This window comes from Numida meleagris, chromosome 5 (assembly GCF_002078875.1).
Source record: "Numida meleagris isolate 19003 breed g44 Domestic line chromosome 5, NumMel1.0, whole genome shotgun sequence".
In the NCBI taxonomy this organism is placed as follows: domain Eukaryota; kingdom Metazoa; phylum Chordata; class Aves; order Galliformes; family Numididae; genus Numida; species Numida meleagris.
Window position 1 is genome coordinate 49,780,578 of NC_034413.1, and position 18,626 is coordinate 49,799,203.

The window sequence follows — 18,626 nt, forward strand, 5'->3', positions numbered from 1 at the left end:
CCACTTATTTTGCCTAACTGAGGCACTTGGCCCACAAACTTTAATTGGGCAGCAGATATGCAGGACAGTTACACTTATGTTCTGCCCTGTCCTTCAGCTGCTGATAGATAGCCTGCAGTGTGCTGGGATGTTTCACCCTGCCCTTAGAGATTAGACGCTTTCTTCAGAGGGAGCAAGGTAAGTCTGTTTCTTCTCAACCCTTTCTGCCCTCAAATTGAGAATGCTGTAAAGAATTTCCCTTTCAATTTGTTATGCCAGTTAGTCTAACTTTTACAACGAAACCCACCTGTTACTTAAATGACAGTTAGTGTAGTTCTCCCCCAAAGCCCAGGTGCAAAAGATGGCATGCAGAAACAGACAAAAAAAGGGTAAGCTACCTCCTTGAATCCCCAGGTATGAGGAAGAAGGTGCTTTTTCACAGAGCCAACAAAACAGAAGGAACAAATGGAATGAATTACAAATTTTGAAAGTTGTCGCTGGGGTTAATCTACCATTGGAAGAGCTCTACCTTGCCCCCTCGTCACCTCTTCTGCACTGAACTGGGAATACCATGATGGCAGAGAAGAGGAACAGAGAACAGAGAAAAGGTATAAAGGTATCATTGGCACACGTTACAGGAGACATGGAAGAACTTGTGGGGATATTTAGTCTGTCTTTCAAAAAAATGTTTGTGATGATACAGGTGCAAGGGAAAGGGCACGTGTAGTTTGGAGTAAGACTCTTAAGCTGAGAGTATGAGAACAGTTTGTTTTCAAGTATTTTCTTTTACTGCACAATAAAAGACAATTTACTATGCTGCTTCATTGGATATAGAATAATTAAACTTGCAGTACTTTTTTGAAGGAAAAAGGAAGTTTAGCTCTCTTCCTAATTCCCTTGGCAACCTGTCGTCTTTATCAGTGTTCAACATTTCCCTTTCAGAAGCTGCAGTGGAGTACCTTATCAAGCTGCACCTTGTGGTCATGGGAGATAAAATGTTGCAGCTCTAGAAAATGTCTGAAATGCTCTGTGTTGCCCTCCAAATAGTTTGTACAGAGCACTGAACCAGCATGTGCTGAAGGTTTTAACTAAGTTAACATTTATAAAGCCACATATTTACATAATGAGTGTCCAAGAGATCAGTTTTGTGTTTTTTCTTCAGATAACAGATGAAGTTATTAACTAAAAATAAATGTTTAACAGACTGCACTGAGTGCCTTCAGATTTAAAATTTCTTGGTTTTCTGTAGTTTTCTTGCAAGTTGAATAGCCTTGTCCAGTGCCCTCCTTCCCCTCAAATATTTAATGCTTGTTTGCTTATGGGTGGAAGAGATGTATTGATGAGTTTATTATTTGTGGTGAACAACCTTGCTTTGGTCATCATTGCTGCTGGTAGAGTGTGCGAGGAAAAATGTATCAGGGATTGGCCTATACCTTGTTTTTCAGGTACATCTGTCCATTTAATCATGAGGATGAAGGAGGCAGCCCTATTATAACCATCTGTACAGGCCGTGAGCCAGGGAGCTGTTGATCTGGGTGGAGGGACATAATTATCAGTGGTTGAGTTTGGAAGTGGTATTGTTCTTTTAAAGGCATGAAGAATTAGAGTGTTTATAAAATTTAGTGAGAGTTGTAAAGCCATTTACCTACTCCGGTTCATGTCTTGGAAGATGAATTGGCTCATTTTGCTTTCAGAGTTTGTAAATTGAGTATTACATGTGACTTTGGAAACTGAGCGGTGGATTGCACAATGCAGATAGCTTCACTTTCTTATACGGTGTTGTTCAGTTCCTCAGTGGATTTACTTTTTTTCAGCAGAAGCTGTCGTGTCCATGTAAATGATAAACTGGCACGCAGACACCTGACATGGTGGCTCTTCTTGACCTTTCTTGTTTCAGTTGTTTAACTGTGTAGGACTGACAAGTTGAAGAGTTTCCCGAAACATTCCTGGGGATTAATGATTTTTAGAGGATTGCTTTTTGCTGATAAGTATGTGAATTATAGTACTTAAGAAAATGAGCAAATAAGAAAGTCTATCCTTGCCTCATTCTATTGAAAAACAGCTCCCATCATGTATCTGTGTATGGCTGAAGGAAGGAAAGAAGCTATACAAACTTCCTTTGTGCAAAGGTAACGATGATTTCTATGATGCTTCATGTAGATCTAGGGAGGGCATTTCTGGTCATCAGTGCACAGTTGAGCTGTATTGTTATTTACTGAAACTTCTTTAGTAAGTGAAGGTTGTGCGTGGTGTCAAATAAACCATTTAACCATGAATTATTTCTTTGGAAGGAAAACGTGCCATACTGGGCATGCATCCTCAAATTTGGGAAGATCTTGTGTCCAGTGATGAGCAGTTGGAGAGCAGTGTATTTTGTCCTTTTTCTGTTTTTTTTTTTTATTCTTCCCCTATAGAAACACTCAAAAAGAAGTGTGGGGGGGTGGGAGGGCAGGAAAGAAAATGAGCTGTGGTGAACTGCTCTCTCTTCATCATTTGCTTACAGGTAATCAGAAGTACATGGTTGTCATCTTATTTCTCTAATACAGTGTTACATTGAACAGTGCTTATTTCTGTATTCATAGCATGCACTGATACTAAATGCCCAGCATTCGTTATATAGATAACTCATGTATGTGAAAAGTGCACATTAATTGAAAGACTCTGATCCACGAAGGTATTTAACACTTGTGCCCCACTGAGGTCACTGGGAGGCAGGCACTGTAACTGCCAGATGTGAACTGGAGCATACAGAACACGGCACAGCTGGCCACCTCTGGAGCAAGGCTTGCGTTCACCAAAACATAACCATATAGTTGCTGAGCATGCATCACCACGTGTTGAATGGCACACTTTCTGGAACTGAACTTTGAATATAAAAAGAAAGAAGCAAGAAGAGGACTAGGAAAATGTAGAGCTTTAAATTGGGGAGACAGTATAGAGTGGGTCTGATCAGACTTGATAGTGTTCCCCAATGGCACTCATACAAATTGTATCTGAGATCACAGAAGCAGTGAATTTACTTAAGAGTTAGAAGTAATCTGTGTAGAGCGGTGGCAGTTCTCCCCTGGTGTCCAGGCTGCTCCTGCAGACTCTTTGGAGGATGAGATGATGTCCAGTTCCACCTCAGAAACAGAACTGAGGTCTTGTCAGATGGCACAGTTTTCTTTCTGTCCATTAAATGTTTTTGGTGCTTAATTCTTAAAAGCATACAGTGCTTTGTTAGTGTTCTCTAAAGCAGTCTGATTTTCTTATTCTCAAGCTTACGTTCTTCTAAGTCGATAAGCTGTTTGGTGAGTTCTCAGGGTCTGAAAGCATCCTTGCTCTTTCTGTCTCAGCTCTGTTAGTAAGCACAGAGGAGGTGTTGTGGTGCAGCCTTATGGAGTGGCTGTCTGTGCTGGTGAAGGAGGATGGATGTGTGTTGGCACTGCAGTTAGTGAGCCTCCGTGCTTTTCTGGCCTGCCCAGACATTGCAGTTGCTTGCCCCTGTAGTTTGGCCCATGATAAACAACAGCGGAGTTGCTTGTGACATCAGTGGATGGAAGCTTGGTGAGACATGCTTCGTGTAGCACCAGAGCATGCAGTTTCTGTATCTAGGCTATCGTGTATCTGTAGTAACAGATCTGGTGCCTGTCCCTATAGCTTGGCCAGCCATCAACAAAATGACAGCTAAATGGAGGCCTACCAGTAAGATATCACTGGAGTGAAAACTTACAGCTCAAGAGTATAAATAATCTTTGAGTGTATTTTGATCCAGAACAGATGCACTCTGTTCTCATGTTTGGCTTGAAAATACTTTTCCAAAAAGTGTAATCCTAGTGAAATCAAAATAGTGGCTAATAGGTTATAACCCAAGGTTAAAACAGCCTAATAAATGTTATTTACAGTTTTATTATGTTATTTTCTCTATGTGCATCTTCTCTTCCTGATTTGTTTAATTGGACATAAGAGTGTGCTATAATTTGACTGGATCATGTTTCTCAGATGACTGAGCCATTATTATAAACAAATCCTCTCCTGGATAAACTAATGAGTTGCCTGTGGCAGTGTCCACACATAGTACATGCCTGGCTGGGTCCAGCAGGATAGATAGCCTGAAGATAATCATTTAACAGGTAATTGTTTTCCAGCTACTGTAGATTCTCTATATAAAATGAATTGGGAAACAAAGGCTTCAGTGTTCCTGTGACTTGAGAGATCAGCGATATTTTCAGATAAAAACATACAATTTTTATATTGGTTGTTTGCCTGTAGTTCAAGGATTATTTTGTTGTATAAATTACAAAATTCAACAAATGCTAGTTTTCTTACAATGAAGTTTTAACTTGGGAGGAAAAAAGCAAAGCTGTTATGAAAACCAGCATTTCTTGAAATGAAATAGATTTCTGGCTGGCTGCTATTTGAATGCCTTTCAAAATGGAGTAACACAGTGCAACACACAGTGATTAGACAGCAGCTAGAAATTAAGCCACAACAGAATCACTCAGTTTACTTGCTGGGGCAGCAGGGCAGAGTTTTGTTGATGGATCAAACATGTAAAAACAAATACACAGCCTAACCCACTCCTTTATAAAACAATCTCATGTTTTTTGCCAGCCTTCCAATTTCATTATGCAACTTGTGCAATGGATTGTGACTTGTATACGTATTCACTTTGTGTGCTTATTGACTTAATCATTTTGTAATGCCGCTGATGAAAGAGTAAAGAAATACCAAGTAAATGACTCTATTAAACTAAAAGAGGGATTCAGAATTTGAACAGAGGGGACCACAACACTTGTATACCAGCCAAATATGCTGTGGAAAAGTGACATTTAGATTAACCCAATATAATTATGATCTAAGGGGGAGAAGGGAAGAATGGAAGCCATCAAACTAAAATGACGAACCAATGAAAACATCTAAGATTCATTGCTTTTGACATTGATGTTCCAGCAAGCAGTCTGTGACTCCAAGAGATTTAGGATGAAGTTTGAAGAAGTTGGATGACACCCCGTAATTATTTTTGGTTTTTGCTTAGCAGCCAGGTTAGTGCTTTTAAATATGGGCATAGTTAGATATGTTAAGAAAAGTTCATTGTCATTGGCTTACAGCATTAGACCTTACTCTGTGTTTTCCTTTAGGCTAGGGAAGAAATAGGGGATAGAATACATGACACATGTCCGTGAGTGCTAGAGAATAACACTGAAAAATCAGATATGAAGAAAATATGTAGTGATGTCAGATCTAAGACTGTTTGCATACTGCAAGCCATGCAAATGAGACAGTGCATTTGAGCTATTTTTTTTACTGAATTTCTTAAGATGTTGAGGGACAGTTTGGCCCCTGGAAGCCACATACTCTGTATTAAACAATTAATGTAAAGCTGCTTTTTAAAAATTGATTAAACGATTTAGAAAAACACAGCTGCTGCTGGAGCATGTAAGAGGGTGCCAAACAATGTTCTGCAAAGGGTTCTGCAGTGCTGAGGAAGAATCACCTCCTCTGTTGTACCAGAAATGGTCACCTCATGACGCACGCGTGCCTTGCTGTCTGCTGAGACTGATGTGCCAGCAGCAGGACATCACTCCTGATGCTGCACCCCGGGCTGGAAGGGACTACCATGAGGCTTTTGCGCCCAATCTGTGCTCTAAGGAGCTGCATGGAGATAGAGCCAGATTCTCTTTTGCAGAAAAAGAGAAAGCTGTTGTCAAAGTAAAGCAGTTATCTGCCTTTTACATCCCTTTTGCTTCTCTTTGCTATCTGTTATGTGTGTTTTTCTTCACTCAGAGTGGTCTTGCTCTGGTGCTAACGTTAGGAGTTTGCAGCTTTGGGGGTTGGAATGATGGTAGGCCTGCACATGAATGACCATGAACATCCTAAAACATCTGTTCTTTACTGCAGTTACATTCTTGCTCATTTTACACTCTTCAGGCTTGAAGAAAGCTGTCTTTTCGCTCCTACTGGAGAATATGTGAGGTATATCTTGTTCCTAACAGTTTGGAAAGCTTGCTTCCTGCAGCACTTATGATATGGGAAAACCATCGAAGCAAAACCAGGTCTTACAATCATAGCCTTTGTCGATATCATTTCTAGAGGGTGCCAGTTCGGGTGAAATACATAAATCACTGACTTCTCAGGGGAGTTACTTCTGTTCTGGTAGGGGCAGTGTGATGGGCCATATCCCAAATTGCACTTGCAGAGAACTGTCATTGCAGCCAGTCACTGCTTGTCCCACTCCTTGTTAGAAGAATCCCAACATTCACAGAAACTTTCTTAACAACGCTGGACAGTGCAGTCAAGTAGTTTTTCAACTGATTTAATTTATAAGAGTAGATTCTGACAATTTGGCATTTATTAGGAGAGCCTGCTGGAATACAGTGGAAGCTACAATCTGAAATACGAGATGTATGTTAGGAGCAGACAGAGGCTAAACACTTCTAGCTAATGAAATACCAGAACTTCTCTTCCTGTCCTGGCAAAACATTCTAGAGCTTTCTTTCTTGAGTAAGAAAATGAAATTTGCTTACAAATATTTACGTTTCGGGGATTGAGCTTATTTTATATGTCTCTGTTGGGGCAGAAGAATGTCCTGAGAAACATGGCCAGCATTTTTTAGCTGGCTTATTTATGTAGACAAGAAGTGGAAATTCTCTCCCAGCATTTGTTCTGTAAAGCTATATCTTTCCGATCCTTTTAAAGTCATTTTTTTTTCAGGTAAGCCAGCCTTCTGGGTCTTAAAAAGAGGCTGCTGACCAAGATATCAGGTAGCTAAAGACTAATTAGGGCCAGGAGGAGCAAACGAGCAAGTGAGCATCATGAAGCTGAAACAGGCAGTGTCCAAGCTGTTTTGATTTAATGTCAGGCACACAAGTAGTGGTAGTGACACAGGAATGAAAGATGCAGAAAGGACCACCCACCCAAGTGCATAGTTTGTCCCTGCACTGCCTGGAGGAAGGTCTTGGTGAAGGCTAGGGGACAGCACGCAGCTCCACAGAGTGGTCGGGGCCTTGACCGTGAGGATTCACGGATCGCAGGTTGCTTTCTTGTGGCTTTGAGAGCTGCCTGTTCCATCACATTGCCAAATCCTGAATCTAGACATCTAAAATTGAAATCGAGCCTCTCTGCCCTCCAGCATAAATAGCATCTGACATTGTCTTTTCCCTCTTCTTAAGTGCTGCTCTTCTCTGTTTGTTCAATTCTCAAATTAAATTCTGTTCTTTGTATTTCCAGTTGTAAGGCCCTGAACATTGTGGACCAGCTTTCATATCTCACTGTATGTTTGTAAAAAGTAGTGGTTGTAGGATAATTTTATCTGCTTTCTGCGCTTTCACTGAAGCAAGGGACTTATGTGTCCGTGATTGTTTTTTCTCTGTAATTGAGTTGCAGTTAGCTAAGTAGTTACCTTGATAGAGAATTGCCAGTATGGAAGACCTGGAATTTAGAAAACAAATCACTAATTACGGTGATTTCAGAAATCTCATGAAAAAACCAAATGATCGAAGGGAAGATGTTCAGCTGTTGTTCCCACTGCTTTTCTTAAGTGGTAAGAATGCTTTCGGCTCCTCTTAGTCTTGGTGTATTATTTAGTCTCCTTCCTTTCATTCTTGTCTTGGAGCATTTCAAGACCTTGATCTTCACTTCCTATGCAGTATATAAGGTGCCTTTTGTTCATTCCTTTCCCTTCCTGGAAAGCAGATGGAAAATGAGAGATACTTTGCCAAGTTCTTTCTGAGAATAAGCTGCAGGAGTGTTTTCTTGCCTCTGATGGGGCTGTCTTCTGATCTCTCTACTGGATTTATTCACACTGATGTATGGAATATTCTCTCTTTTTTAAGTTAGATTCTAATGGATCATGGGAAACTAAACAGGCATGACATGGAAGGATGACCATTTTGTGGAAAGTAGGAAAGTCATTCTATGAAATAACACAAAACCAGGGTCTCTTTCCTTTGTTTACCCTACTGCAAGTGTGTTTGTTTAGGAGCGATAAGAGTTAATTGTCAAACTTTACTATGTAGTGGGAGATTTTCTCATAAAATGTATAACAGACTCTGCCCAGATGGCAAATGCTGATATGTAAATCTAAAACATGAAAATTTCCATTGGGGGCCAGATGGTGGCTTAATGTGAATTGTTTAGCATTTATGTGTATCTTATCAAAACTGCCTTTATAAGTCCAAACTAAGCTGTCGGTATGGTGGGGAGAGCATCTCACTAAATGAACAGAAAAGCAAACGATGAGTGCAAGGCACCTCTTGGTAACGTGGATGATGGGAAAGGAAAGCTTGTACTTCCCTGCTGAGGGATGCCCCATCCCTGGAGGCGAGGCGTTCAAGGCCAAGTTGGAGGGGGCCCCGGGCAGCCTCATGTAGTGGTTGGCAACCCTGCCTGTGGCAGGGCATTGAGGCAAAATGGTCTTTAACATTCCTTCCATCCTAAGCCATTCTATGATTCTGTGGTCATCTTTTGTTTACACAACTTTGAAGAAAATGGGAGAAATAAAACTGCTGTTCATCTTCAGAGGAGAAATACTAAAAATGTGTTATTGGCCCAGAAGTTAGAAATATTGGTCAATGGTAATTACAGTAAGTACATTAATGTATTAATGTATTTGCTCTCAAGATGGACACTGGGGTTCAGAGGGAAAGAGCTGATCCCAGAGCAGGGGAAGTGCTGCCCATGAAATCCCTCCCGCTGGCATCTGTGTCCTTGTGCTGGGCAGGGCTGGCTGCTGCGGCCTCTCTCGCTCCTGCCAAGGCGGCCACTTCCTCTGATGCAATCCAAGAAATTACACAAGGGAGGAAGGAACAAACGAATGCTTGTGGACTCGGTCACAAGGGCCCCTTGGAGCCCTTACAGTAAGTAGGCCTGGTGCTGGGGAGGCGGGGACAGGAGCTGTGCAAAGCAGTGCCCAGCCACTGCCAGCCAAGCTACCACCAGGCTTCCACTGCACACCATGTATTGAGTGCAGATCCCTGCTGCTGCCTCCCTCCAAATCAGCCTTCTCCACCCAGCAGGTTGTGTTGAGTCATCTGAAAATTAGAGGGTGCTGTTGCACAGGCAAGAACTAAAATCCCTTTTAGTGGCTTTGGAAACACCGATCGCCAAATACATGGTCACTGTGTGGTGCTTTCATGGTGAAAGGTAGAAATGCTTCAGCGATAAATCAGAGAAAGTGTGCCTGCACTCACCTGTGGGTACATGCATTTGTGTGTGTCGGTGTCAACAAGGCTGTGAAGTAATTGGAAGTGGGAAGCTGAGAGAACAAAATTGCAACATATTTCTATAGACTGCAATTTCTTTTTTAGTCCTTTGCCATCCCTCGTGCTGAGACTGAGTCACCCCTCTGTGAGTCACTGGTCAACGGTGGCTCCATTAACTTTGACCTGGGGCCTTGGCCTAGTGCCCAGAACTTTTCATTTTCTTGACAAGGGCAATATCACTGAAATCACTGGCTGAAGTTACAGATAAATGTTAAATGGCAGGTTATATTTAAATCAACATACTGTTTGATGGTTTTAAATATTAGCTCACTGAACAGGAGAACACTTCCTCCATGTAACCCATTCGTGTGATGAAGAGTAATTACTTGCTAGTATTTAAGGCTAATATTACTCTATTTGTATAGAATTTTTCCAAGCTGAAAATAGCAGTAATCTTTCCCAGTTAGGTGGTGATTATTAAAAGCAAACAAGCCTTTTTGGCTTAAAGTGTCACAAGACAAATTCATTTAGAAATTAAAATGTAAAAAAATAAAAAAGCTCCTGACAAGCATCTTTCTCCAGAGCAGAGGCACAGCAGTGTTTAACAAAGCCGGAGATAAGATTCTGAGCTTAATCTGGGCTGTTGAGAAACAGTGACATAAAGTCGATGCTGTGCTATTCCTCAGACAACAGCCCACGCATAAGGCGTGTTCAGTTTGTTCCAGTTCCACAGGCAGAGCTGTGCTCCCAGAGCAGTTGCAGCTGCAGTGGTGCTATGGGTCCCAGCCCCGCACAGCACCCAAAGCTCCGTGTGTAGGTGGGGGTGTACTGAGTGTATTCGCCACAAGGCAACGTGTTCTTCTGCTTAAGGAAAACGTGTTATGCCTTCTGTACCTCTTTTTGGATTGCTTTTGTATTTTGTGATTTAAACTGAAACCAAGCAGCAGTTCTGCTGTTTTTATGCGCTAGTCTGCTGCAACTCAGTGAGAGAAAGAAACAGCTCTGCTAGTTCACTACCTCATGCAGTATTCACACACACAGACACAAATCTTTTGAGTCACATTTGTAACAGTGCCTTGTAGATGAATAATTCAGAAGTGAGCCCTAAAATCCAGATCCTGCAGTTTTATCCAGAGCATATTGCAAATGCTCCGAGACTAGGAAACAGTTTAGAATCTGCTGCAGAAGGAGACAGTGAGCAGCTGGTAAACTACTGGCCCTTAATGAAGCTATACCGTATTGCAGCATCTCCAATTACTGCGGAACTTAATTAGTTCATTTTACCCTCCAATCTGGAGAGACCAAACATTGTCTTGGGCAGCCACTGCAGTTATTTCAGCTTCTTCATTGCTGGCCATTAAAACTGAGTTTGGTCTCTCCCAGCAAGGTATATTCAATATGTCTTAGACATCAGAATGCCCGCGTTGTGTTACAAGGATATTTTATGTAACTGCCTGATTCTAGAAGAAAGTAGTTTTTTTAGCAACCAGTAGAAATACGTCATCTAACGTGTATATGTGAGCACGAATGGTATTGAATTTTTAATGAAGAGATTATGGCTTGCTCAGATGTGGACTCCCTCTAAAGCCATCACTGTTGTACGGAAGCAATCATTTTGAATGGCAGTCTGACGTGGCATTTAGGTTACTTTGCTTCTCTACTTGAAAATACTCTTAACAGAGAAGGGAACGTTTGATTTGATAGGGTGGAAAATTAAATGTACCTTGGGTGTAACTCCTAACGGAATCAGTGAAGTCCTGTTCAAGTGAAATGCGATGTCTATATACTCGTAGGTTGCAGCGAGCTGTTGGGCTCTTTTCTCAGCCAGTGTGATAGGACACAAGAAAACGGCTGCAAGTTGTGCCAGAGGAGGTTAGGAGTGCACACTAGGAAGAATTTATTTGTGGAGAGAGGGCAGTCAGGCACTGGGATGGGCTGCTGTCATGGCTTAGGCAGGAACAGAGTTCGTTGTTGTTTGACGATTTCTGTGGTGTGTTTTTCTTACAGAAGAAAGCAGTCCAAACTTCAGCACTGAGAAATAATGTTTGAACAGTATAAAAGTATAAAAAATAGCGAAGAGTCCAATAGATTAACAAAGCTGGACACCTCTTGATGTGTAATTTATACTCAGCTCCAAACCAGTCACACTTACAACGTCAATTGAAATTAAGCTTTAAATTACAAATCTTTAGTGATAGTCTTAATAACTTTGCTTAGTACTCCCGTGATGTTGTGTTAGGGTGGGTGACTTGGAACCAGGTTGTCCTCCAGCTTTGTAGCATTGTTCTGCTGATCTTAAGATTAATACTTGATAGCAGGACGGACAATAAATATTTAAAAATGCATTTTGATTATGGTTATTGCAGCTACTCAGAGAACTCCTTGTGATGTTTTTAATCAGTTTTTACAGTTCAATAGGATTATACTGAAAAATTACATGGATAACTTCTTAATTTCTGTTTTTCTCTTTTGTGTATCTTTTTTTTATTTTTACTAAATGTAACATAATTCATTCTATAGCTTCATGTATTCTATGAGATAATGTAGGAAAGAATACTAACTGTCTAGTTCGTGTGTTGCCTTACCGACTGCAACAAACTGCTTAGTTTCCGTGACCCGGTGTGTGGGCTGCAGCAAGTAAACCTTCAGTTCACACACTTCAGGAAGGTCATATAGAGACATATTTCATTTAGATAATTTTGTAGGATTAAGAGAATGAATCTCACTTACATGAGTCTACCTGTTTAATGCAGAATTTAAAAGCCGCCTTATTGTTTTAAACCAGTTCTACTGGGGAGGAGGCTTGCTTCAAAACAGCATTTCTATTCCAGGACATGAACTTGATTGACATCCTTTGGAGGCAAGATATAGACCTTGGGGCAAGGCGTGAAGTTTTTGATTTTAGTCAACGACAGAAGGAGTATGAACTCGAGAAACAGAAGAAACTTGAAAAGGAAAGACAAGAGCAGCTCCAGAAAGAGCGGGAGAAAGCCTTGCTGGCTCAGCTGGTGCTAGACGAGGAGACAGGTGAATTTGTTCCAGCTCAGCCTGTTCAGCACATTCAGTCAGAAAACGCTGAACCACCAATTGCTTTTTCGCAGGTAAACTCTAATTGTGTTTGTGAGTGTGTTTAAACCTCTTTCCATCCACAGGGAGGTGTAATGCTAGTGTTTGCCTAAAATGAATTTGCATTTGTTGCTGTGTTGGAAGATTGTTCGGTTATTCAAAGATGCAGTAACATTTTTTCCTGACTTTCCTATTTAGAGCACAGATACTTCAAAACCAGAAGAGGCCTTATCCTTTGATGACTGCATGCAGCTCTTGGCAGAAGCATTCCCGTTTATAGATGACGATGAGGTAAACGCTCAGTGCAGCGGTTCCATGGGTGCTGTGCCAGGGGATCGGTTTTGGCTTTTATCATGCCAGAATTTGTCTGCACTGTAATATTAATTTGAGATATGATTTGAGTGCTGTCCCCAAGCCATCTCTAACTGGAATAAAGCTGTGTTGTAGGCTTGAACTAGGGCTGTATCAGCAGCAGGTGGCATGGTGCTCTTGTATTCCTAGTGCTTACCGAGTCCTGCAGGCCATTTTACACCAGCTGATGGCAGTCAGGCCAGTTACTGCAAATAGCAGACTTTTGCGGTTTGTTGCAGCGAGCTTAGTTCAGCTCTCTGGAGTTGGTGTTTTTTGCCTCCTTTACTTTTATGTACAGACCCAGACTATTTGGTAGGTCAAAACAGGCCCTTCATCATTCAGTTCATACTTCCTATTTCTGTCCTTAGTGTGAAAACTCCTTTCATGGGAATATTTTTATATTATTTCATTATGTACAATAAATGCTTTCATTAAGAAATGCCTATTTATTCTGCAGAAATGGTAAAACAGCAAAAGCAGATTTCTGCTTTGGAAAATTCTAAGCATGCATTTGTTTGTTCAACACTCCAGGCTTCTCCATCTGCATTTCAGTCACTGGTTCCTGATCAGATTGGTAGTGACCCAGTCTTCGTTTCCTCTAATCAAACTCACCCACCTGACTCACCTGGTATAGTTCCACTTACTGATGCGGAAAATATGCAGAACATAGAGCAAGTTTGGGAAGAGTTACTGTCCCTTCCAGAGTTACAGGTAAGAGTTTAGTACGATAATCATCTGGAGGAAAAAAAAAAAAAAAAAAAGAGTAGCAGGGTATTCCAGCAGAGTATGGTATGCCAGATATGAGGTACAGTGGCATCTCAACCAATGGGATTATGACTAACTTGTTGCAGTTTACAATGTAGATGTTGTATGTCTGTAACTCAATATGATCTTTTTAAAAAATAATATAGTGAAGATATATAATAGGAAGGAAATAGTTCTTTATCAGAATGCCTTAATAAAATAATATATCTTCCAAATCAGAACTTAATGTTTGATAGATGATTGTTTGCATCTGTATGCAACCTGTTACAGCACAATCATGACTGAAATTTGAGCTGATTAAAAATAGACTCTTCTGAATTATGGAACTACAGCATAAATTGTTTCTGCAAGCATTATTGTAAATGTGGGTTGTTTTTTTTCAGTATTTAAGTAGTTTAAATGCAGAAGTAATCATATATTATTTACATAAATTTTATCTAAGAAAAGGATTTGTATAAATAATAATAGATATCTAATCATACTTGGCTCTTCTGTTTATCTGTTGATTAACTATTTAACTATATATTTGTTGGTAGAAACTAGTTATATAATGTACATGAACTGAGTATTTCAAGAGAACAATAGACATCTAAAAAATCACTGATATATTACTAAATTGTACATTATAGAGGGCATCTAGTTTGTTGGTTTCTTTTTTAATCTTCTATTTCCTTTATTTAGATTTGACTATTAAAAAGGAAAAAATAAACAATTGTGGGAACCTTATATTTCCTGTCACTCTACTTTTTCCCATATTCTTTTTCTATATTTCAAAATTTTCCTCGTTTGCTAGTCTTTATTACTGTGCTACAGCTAAAAGCCCCCACATAGGTAACAAGGAGGACCGGCTTTGAAAAGGCAGCTGAAAAGATATTAACAAACCAAGCCAAAATTGTCTATTCTATTAATTCTGTATAGTAATTGAGTAATCTTCTGAATGAGATAAATTGCAATAGCCTCAATTTAATTATGAACTATGTTTGAAAGGGAATAAAAGAGCTCTCTTTAAAAGCCTTAGCTTAAGCTTTGTATTCTCTCTGGTTAAATAGTCAGTGTGTGGTCCCTTCTTAAGAGAAACAGAAAAATTGTGGTAGTTGCCTAATTCTTTGGGGACAGCAGGGACACCTACTTCAGCTTCAGTTAAACTGCCACTCTGTTGGAAAGTGTTGATCTTGTAGCCAAGGAAAGCCCATCAATGTAGTCGTCTTAGACACTCACACTAATGTTAGCCAGCTTTTCAAAAAGTGTGCAGGGTGAGTTAATGTTTTTAAGGGCTCACACTTTTTTTTTTACTTTCCAGAAAATTACATTTCTCTGCAATTCACTGCTTCATTCAGTGAATCCTAAAATAATCTTGTCTTTCAAGGAAAAGAAATCATCACATAAAATTAAGATTGCTAAAAATAGTTCGCTATGAGTGCTTAGTAAGCCTCATTCAGTAATCTTAAATTTACTCAAGTGAAGCCATTACTAGCAGTGGCGCTTGTGAGAAGTTCAGACCCGACAGCTCCAGAATCCCCACTAGCAGTTTGGTAGAACAGGAGGGCCGTTTCCGTGTATCACTGTGTTGGGATGGATCTCTTCTTCAGCACCTTGTTATGAATTTGAGAGGCTCTGCTGTCTTACTCCATATAGCTTTGTCCAGGATAAGTTGCTTCATACTCTGCTTAGGTATCTGTTCTTCTTCCTCTGTTGTCTCCCCATAGTGCAATTATATTGTAGTCATCTAGGTTACAGCGGTGTTACAGTACCCCACGTACATGTTGATGACTAAAATAATTAATAGTTGTGGATTCTATAAAAATATTTTATGATCAGTTGGTCATGTGTTGTTCAACTCCTCTCTTACGTTTTCCATGTAGTGTCTAAACATTGAAAATGACAACCTGGCTGAAGTAAGCACAATCACAAGCCCTGAAACCAAGCCAGCGGAGATGCACAACAGCTACAATTACTACAACTCATTACCTACCATGAGAAAAGATGTTAACTGTGGTCCAGATTTCCTGGAGACTATCCAGGGCCCTTTTTCCGGCATTTTGCAGCCAGAAGACAGCAGCCAGCTGAGCGTGAACTCTTTAAATAACACATTGACTTCGAGCTCTGATTTCTGTGAGGATTTCTATACCAGCCTTATTTGTGCAAAGGGAGACAGTGACACAGTAACGACAAACAGTGTCAGTCAATCACTTGCAGATATTTTAAGTGAACCTATTGATCTTTCTGATTTCCCGCTGTGGAGAGCTTTTAATGATGACCGCTCAGGAACTGTACCAGAATGTAATGATTCTGACTCTGGTATTTCACTGAATGCAAATTCTAGTATAGCATCACCCGAACACTCAGTTGAATCATCTACCTGTGGAGATAAGACTTTTGGTTGTAGTGATTCTGAAATGGAAGACATGGACAGTTCTCCTGGAAGCGTGCCACGGAGCAATGTCAGTGTGTACTCATTGCAGTTCCCTGATCAAGTACTTCCTCCTGTGGAGCCAGGCACTCAAACACCCAGCTTGCAACATATGAACACACCAAAGAAAGACCCTCCTGCAGGCCCAGGCCACCCTAAAGCTCCATTCACAAAAGATAAACCTTCGGGCCGTCTTGAAGCTCATCTCACGAGAGATGAGCAAAGAGCAAAAGCTCTGCAAATCCCTTTTCCGGTGGAAAAAATCATCAATCTCCCCGTTGATGACTTCAATGAAATGATGTCTAAAGAGCAGTTCAACGAAGCCCAGCTTGCACTTATTCGAGATATACGCAGGAGAGGCAAGAATAAAGTGGCTGCTCAAAATTGCCGTAAGAGAAAACTGGAAAACATAGTGGAACTGGAGCAAGATTTGAGTCACCTAAAAGATGAGAGAGAGAAATTGCTTAAAGAAAAAGGAGAGAACGACAAAAGCCTTCGTCAAATGAAAAAGCAGTTAACCACCTTATATGTTGAGGTCTTCAGCATGCTACGTGATGAAGATGGAAAGTCTTACTCTCCTAGTGAATACTCATTGCAGCAAACTAGAGATGGCAATATCTTCCTTGTTCCTAAAAGCAGAAAGGCAGAGACTAAACTTTGAAGAGCAGCATAGCTGGCTAGCGTTCTCCGAGTTACTATTTTTGTATCGTTATCCTAATAGCTTTTACTGTGAGGTGAAATGCAGAATTAGGTAATATTTTTCTAGTAATTCTATGCAATGATGATTTGAAAGTTAATTATTAAGTTTATGAAAGGTTCAAGTTCAAAACTAATAGTGTAATGCAGATGTATGTACGCAAAAATTGTAATCTCACTTTTATAACAGGCCTTTCCTTCTTTTAGCACCACTTTAACTAGTTTCCATACATGTGTAAATATTTAAAGATACCGTATTTATATACTGTTCTTATCTCCTGTTATATTCATATCTTTGATACGTATAAGAATAATTCTAGCCTTCCAAATATAATTTCTTGCAAGACAAACAGTATGGCTTCTTACTTTTTTGTAAGAAAAAAAAGCAATAGTGTTTGTTTCTTATGCATTTATACGTGCTTTATATTTAATATATGATTTTTATTTAGTGTCAAGCTGATACTTATTGTTTGATTTTGATTCATCTTACCACTTCATTAAACTTTTTATTATTGTTATTTTTTTACTTCATAGGCAGTGATTTCCCTAAAACAGGTTATGTGCTGATTCAGATATCCTCACTGGTTTTCCAAGGATAAGACTTCTTGCCACTAATATGCTTAATAAGCAGAGATGTATCACACCGCATTGTCAGCATTATTAATGTTCACCGTAAATTTAACTGCCATTTGGAAGGATTGTGTAACAAATTTGTTTCAAGCCTATGCTAAGTTTATATAATTTGTTTTGCTCTCAGAACACTATTTATAAGCTCATGATGAGATAGATCTTTTCCTCCAAAGGCATTAGAATCTGTTGATTAAAAACATTGTCAGCATTATGTATTTTTCCGACTAATAAATTCTGTATACTTTTCAGTAATTTTTCTCAAAATTCTTTATGCATCTCTGACTGATCAGCAGGCATCATTTGTCACTGCTGTTCTGTTTGAGGTCATGGAAAAAGACATCCCAACAGCCGAGCAAAGCGCTCTTGGGAACCTGTGCTCAGTTTGTTGAAAAAATGTTGTGATGTTTGAAGTTATAAGAGATGAAAAATTGGGCAAATAAATTGCAGTGTTTCATTTACTCTTCCACTGGACTCATTGTACTTGATCGTTGTGGATCTTTTTAAATACAGAAAATGCATTATTTGAAATGCACATTGAACTGGACGTTAAAAACTGTATCATCTTCCCTGTGGATCTTCTGAAAGGAACATTTGAAATGTTCTTTCTGCCCCTGGTGCCATTTCATGATTCTGTTAGGTATATTTTGTTATTATGTGTACATCCATTTAGTACACTAAGCATCAAGCTGTTCTGCAAGTTTTGCTAGACCTATTGAACATTTCCCTAAAATGAAGATAATTATCTTGTTTTTCTAAGAGCTTTTGGCCATCTGCCTTGTTTCCCATGTGAATGTGTTGCAAAACCCCAGATGCAGTGGGCAGGGCTGACGTTCCCAAAAGAGGAAGGGCAGGCGGCTAGGACGGAAAGCCCTGGTTTCGATGAGTATTTCTGCCTCAGGGGATGCTACGGAGCTTCTCCTTTTTTCCACTTGTTCTCTGCTGTTGTCACACAACTGCAGCGGCTCTGTAAGCCCTCTTTCCTGAATATTAGTAACTATTGTGTAGCTGTTGCTTTGGCCTTTACCTGGAGGATGCACTAAATTTCACATGCATTTTATTGTCCAGTTGGTCACAGTAATAATAGCAGTGTAATCCTTCGCTATCAGCTTTTGTTTTTATTACTCCCCAAAATTTTGTATTTACACTTTGTGAGCTGGTCATTCACCCTCTGTTATCTCATTTACAGATCCTGCATAGCAGAGGCTTTTCTGCTACCTGGTGCCAACATGTGCACACAGTCTCTATTGTGCTTCAGCTGAAATGTGACGTTAGTTAACCAGAGAAGAGCCAGGAGTAGGAAAACAGATCTGTTCCAGCAGCTTTACCAAGAAGGTAGTTGTACTCCAGGGCTGGATGATGCTAGGAGCCCTGCTCCTATTTGATTATATCCTATTGGAAAGGCAGTGAAGCCAAGTGCCAGTACCAGGAGACAGTCTCCAGCTGACAGAGGCTCCAGGTGCCTACCCATAAAGAACTAGAGCACAGGTAACAGTTTCACGCAACTTCTCGTGCTGCGTTACTTATGCAAACTTTCCAAAGTGACGTCC

At 40.1% G+C, this 18,626-nt stretch overlaps 1 protein-coding gene across 11 annotated transcripts in view; it reads left to right on the top strand.

The window, feature by feature from the left end:
- Positions 1-17,543, top strand: part of NFE2L2 (nuclear factor, erythroid 2 like 2) — a 24,873-nt gene extending 7,330 nt beyond the window's left edge. For 3 of the 11 annotated variants that reach the window (XM_021399142.1, XM_021399143.1, XM_021399144.1), the window contains 6 exons: positions 98-177; positions 394-595; positions 11,993-12,262; positions 12,426-12,518; positions 13,110-13,289; positions 15,206-17,543. In XM_021399142.1, the coding sequence (XP_021254817.1) occupies positions 551-595; positions 11,993-12,262; positions 12,426-12,518; positions 13,110-13,289; positions 15,206-16,414 (1,797 nt within the window). In that variant the 5' untranslated portion in view covers positions 98-177; positions 394-550 and the 3' untranslated portion in view covers positions 16,415-17,543. The remainder of the gene's footprint in view (positions 1-97; positions 178-393; positions 596-11,992; positions 12,263-12,425; positions 12,519-13,109; positions 13,290-15,205) is intronic. The other 8 variants (XM_021399145.1, XM_021399146.1, XM_021399147.1 and 5 more) reach the window with 4 other exon arrangements.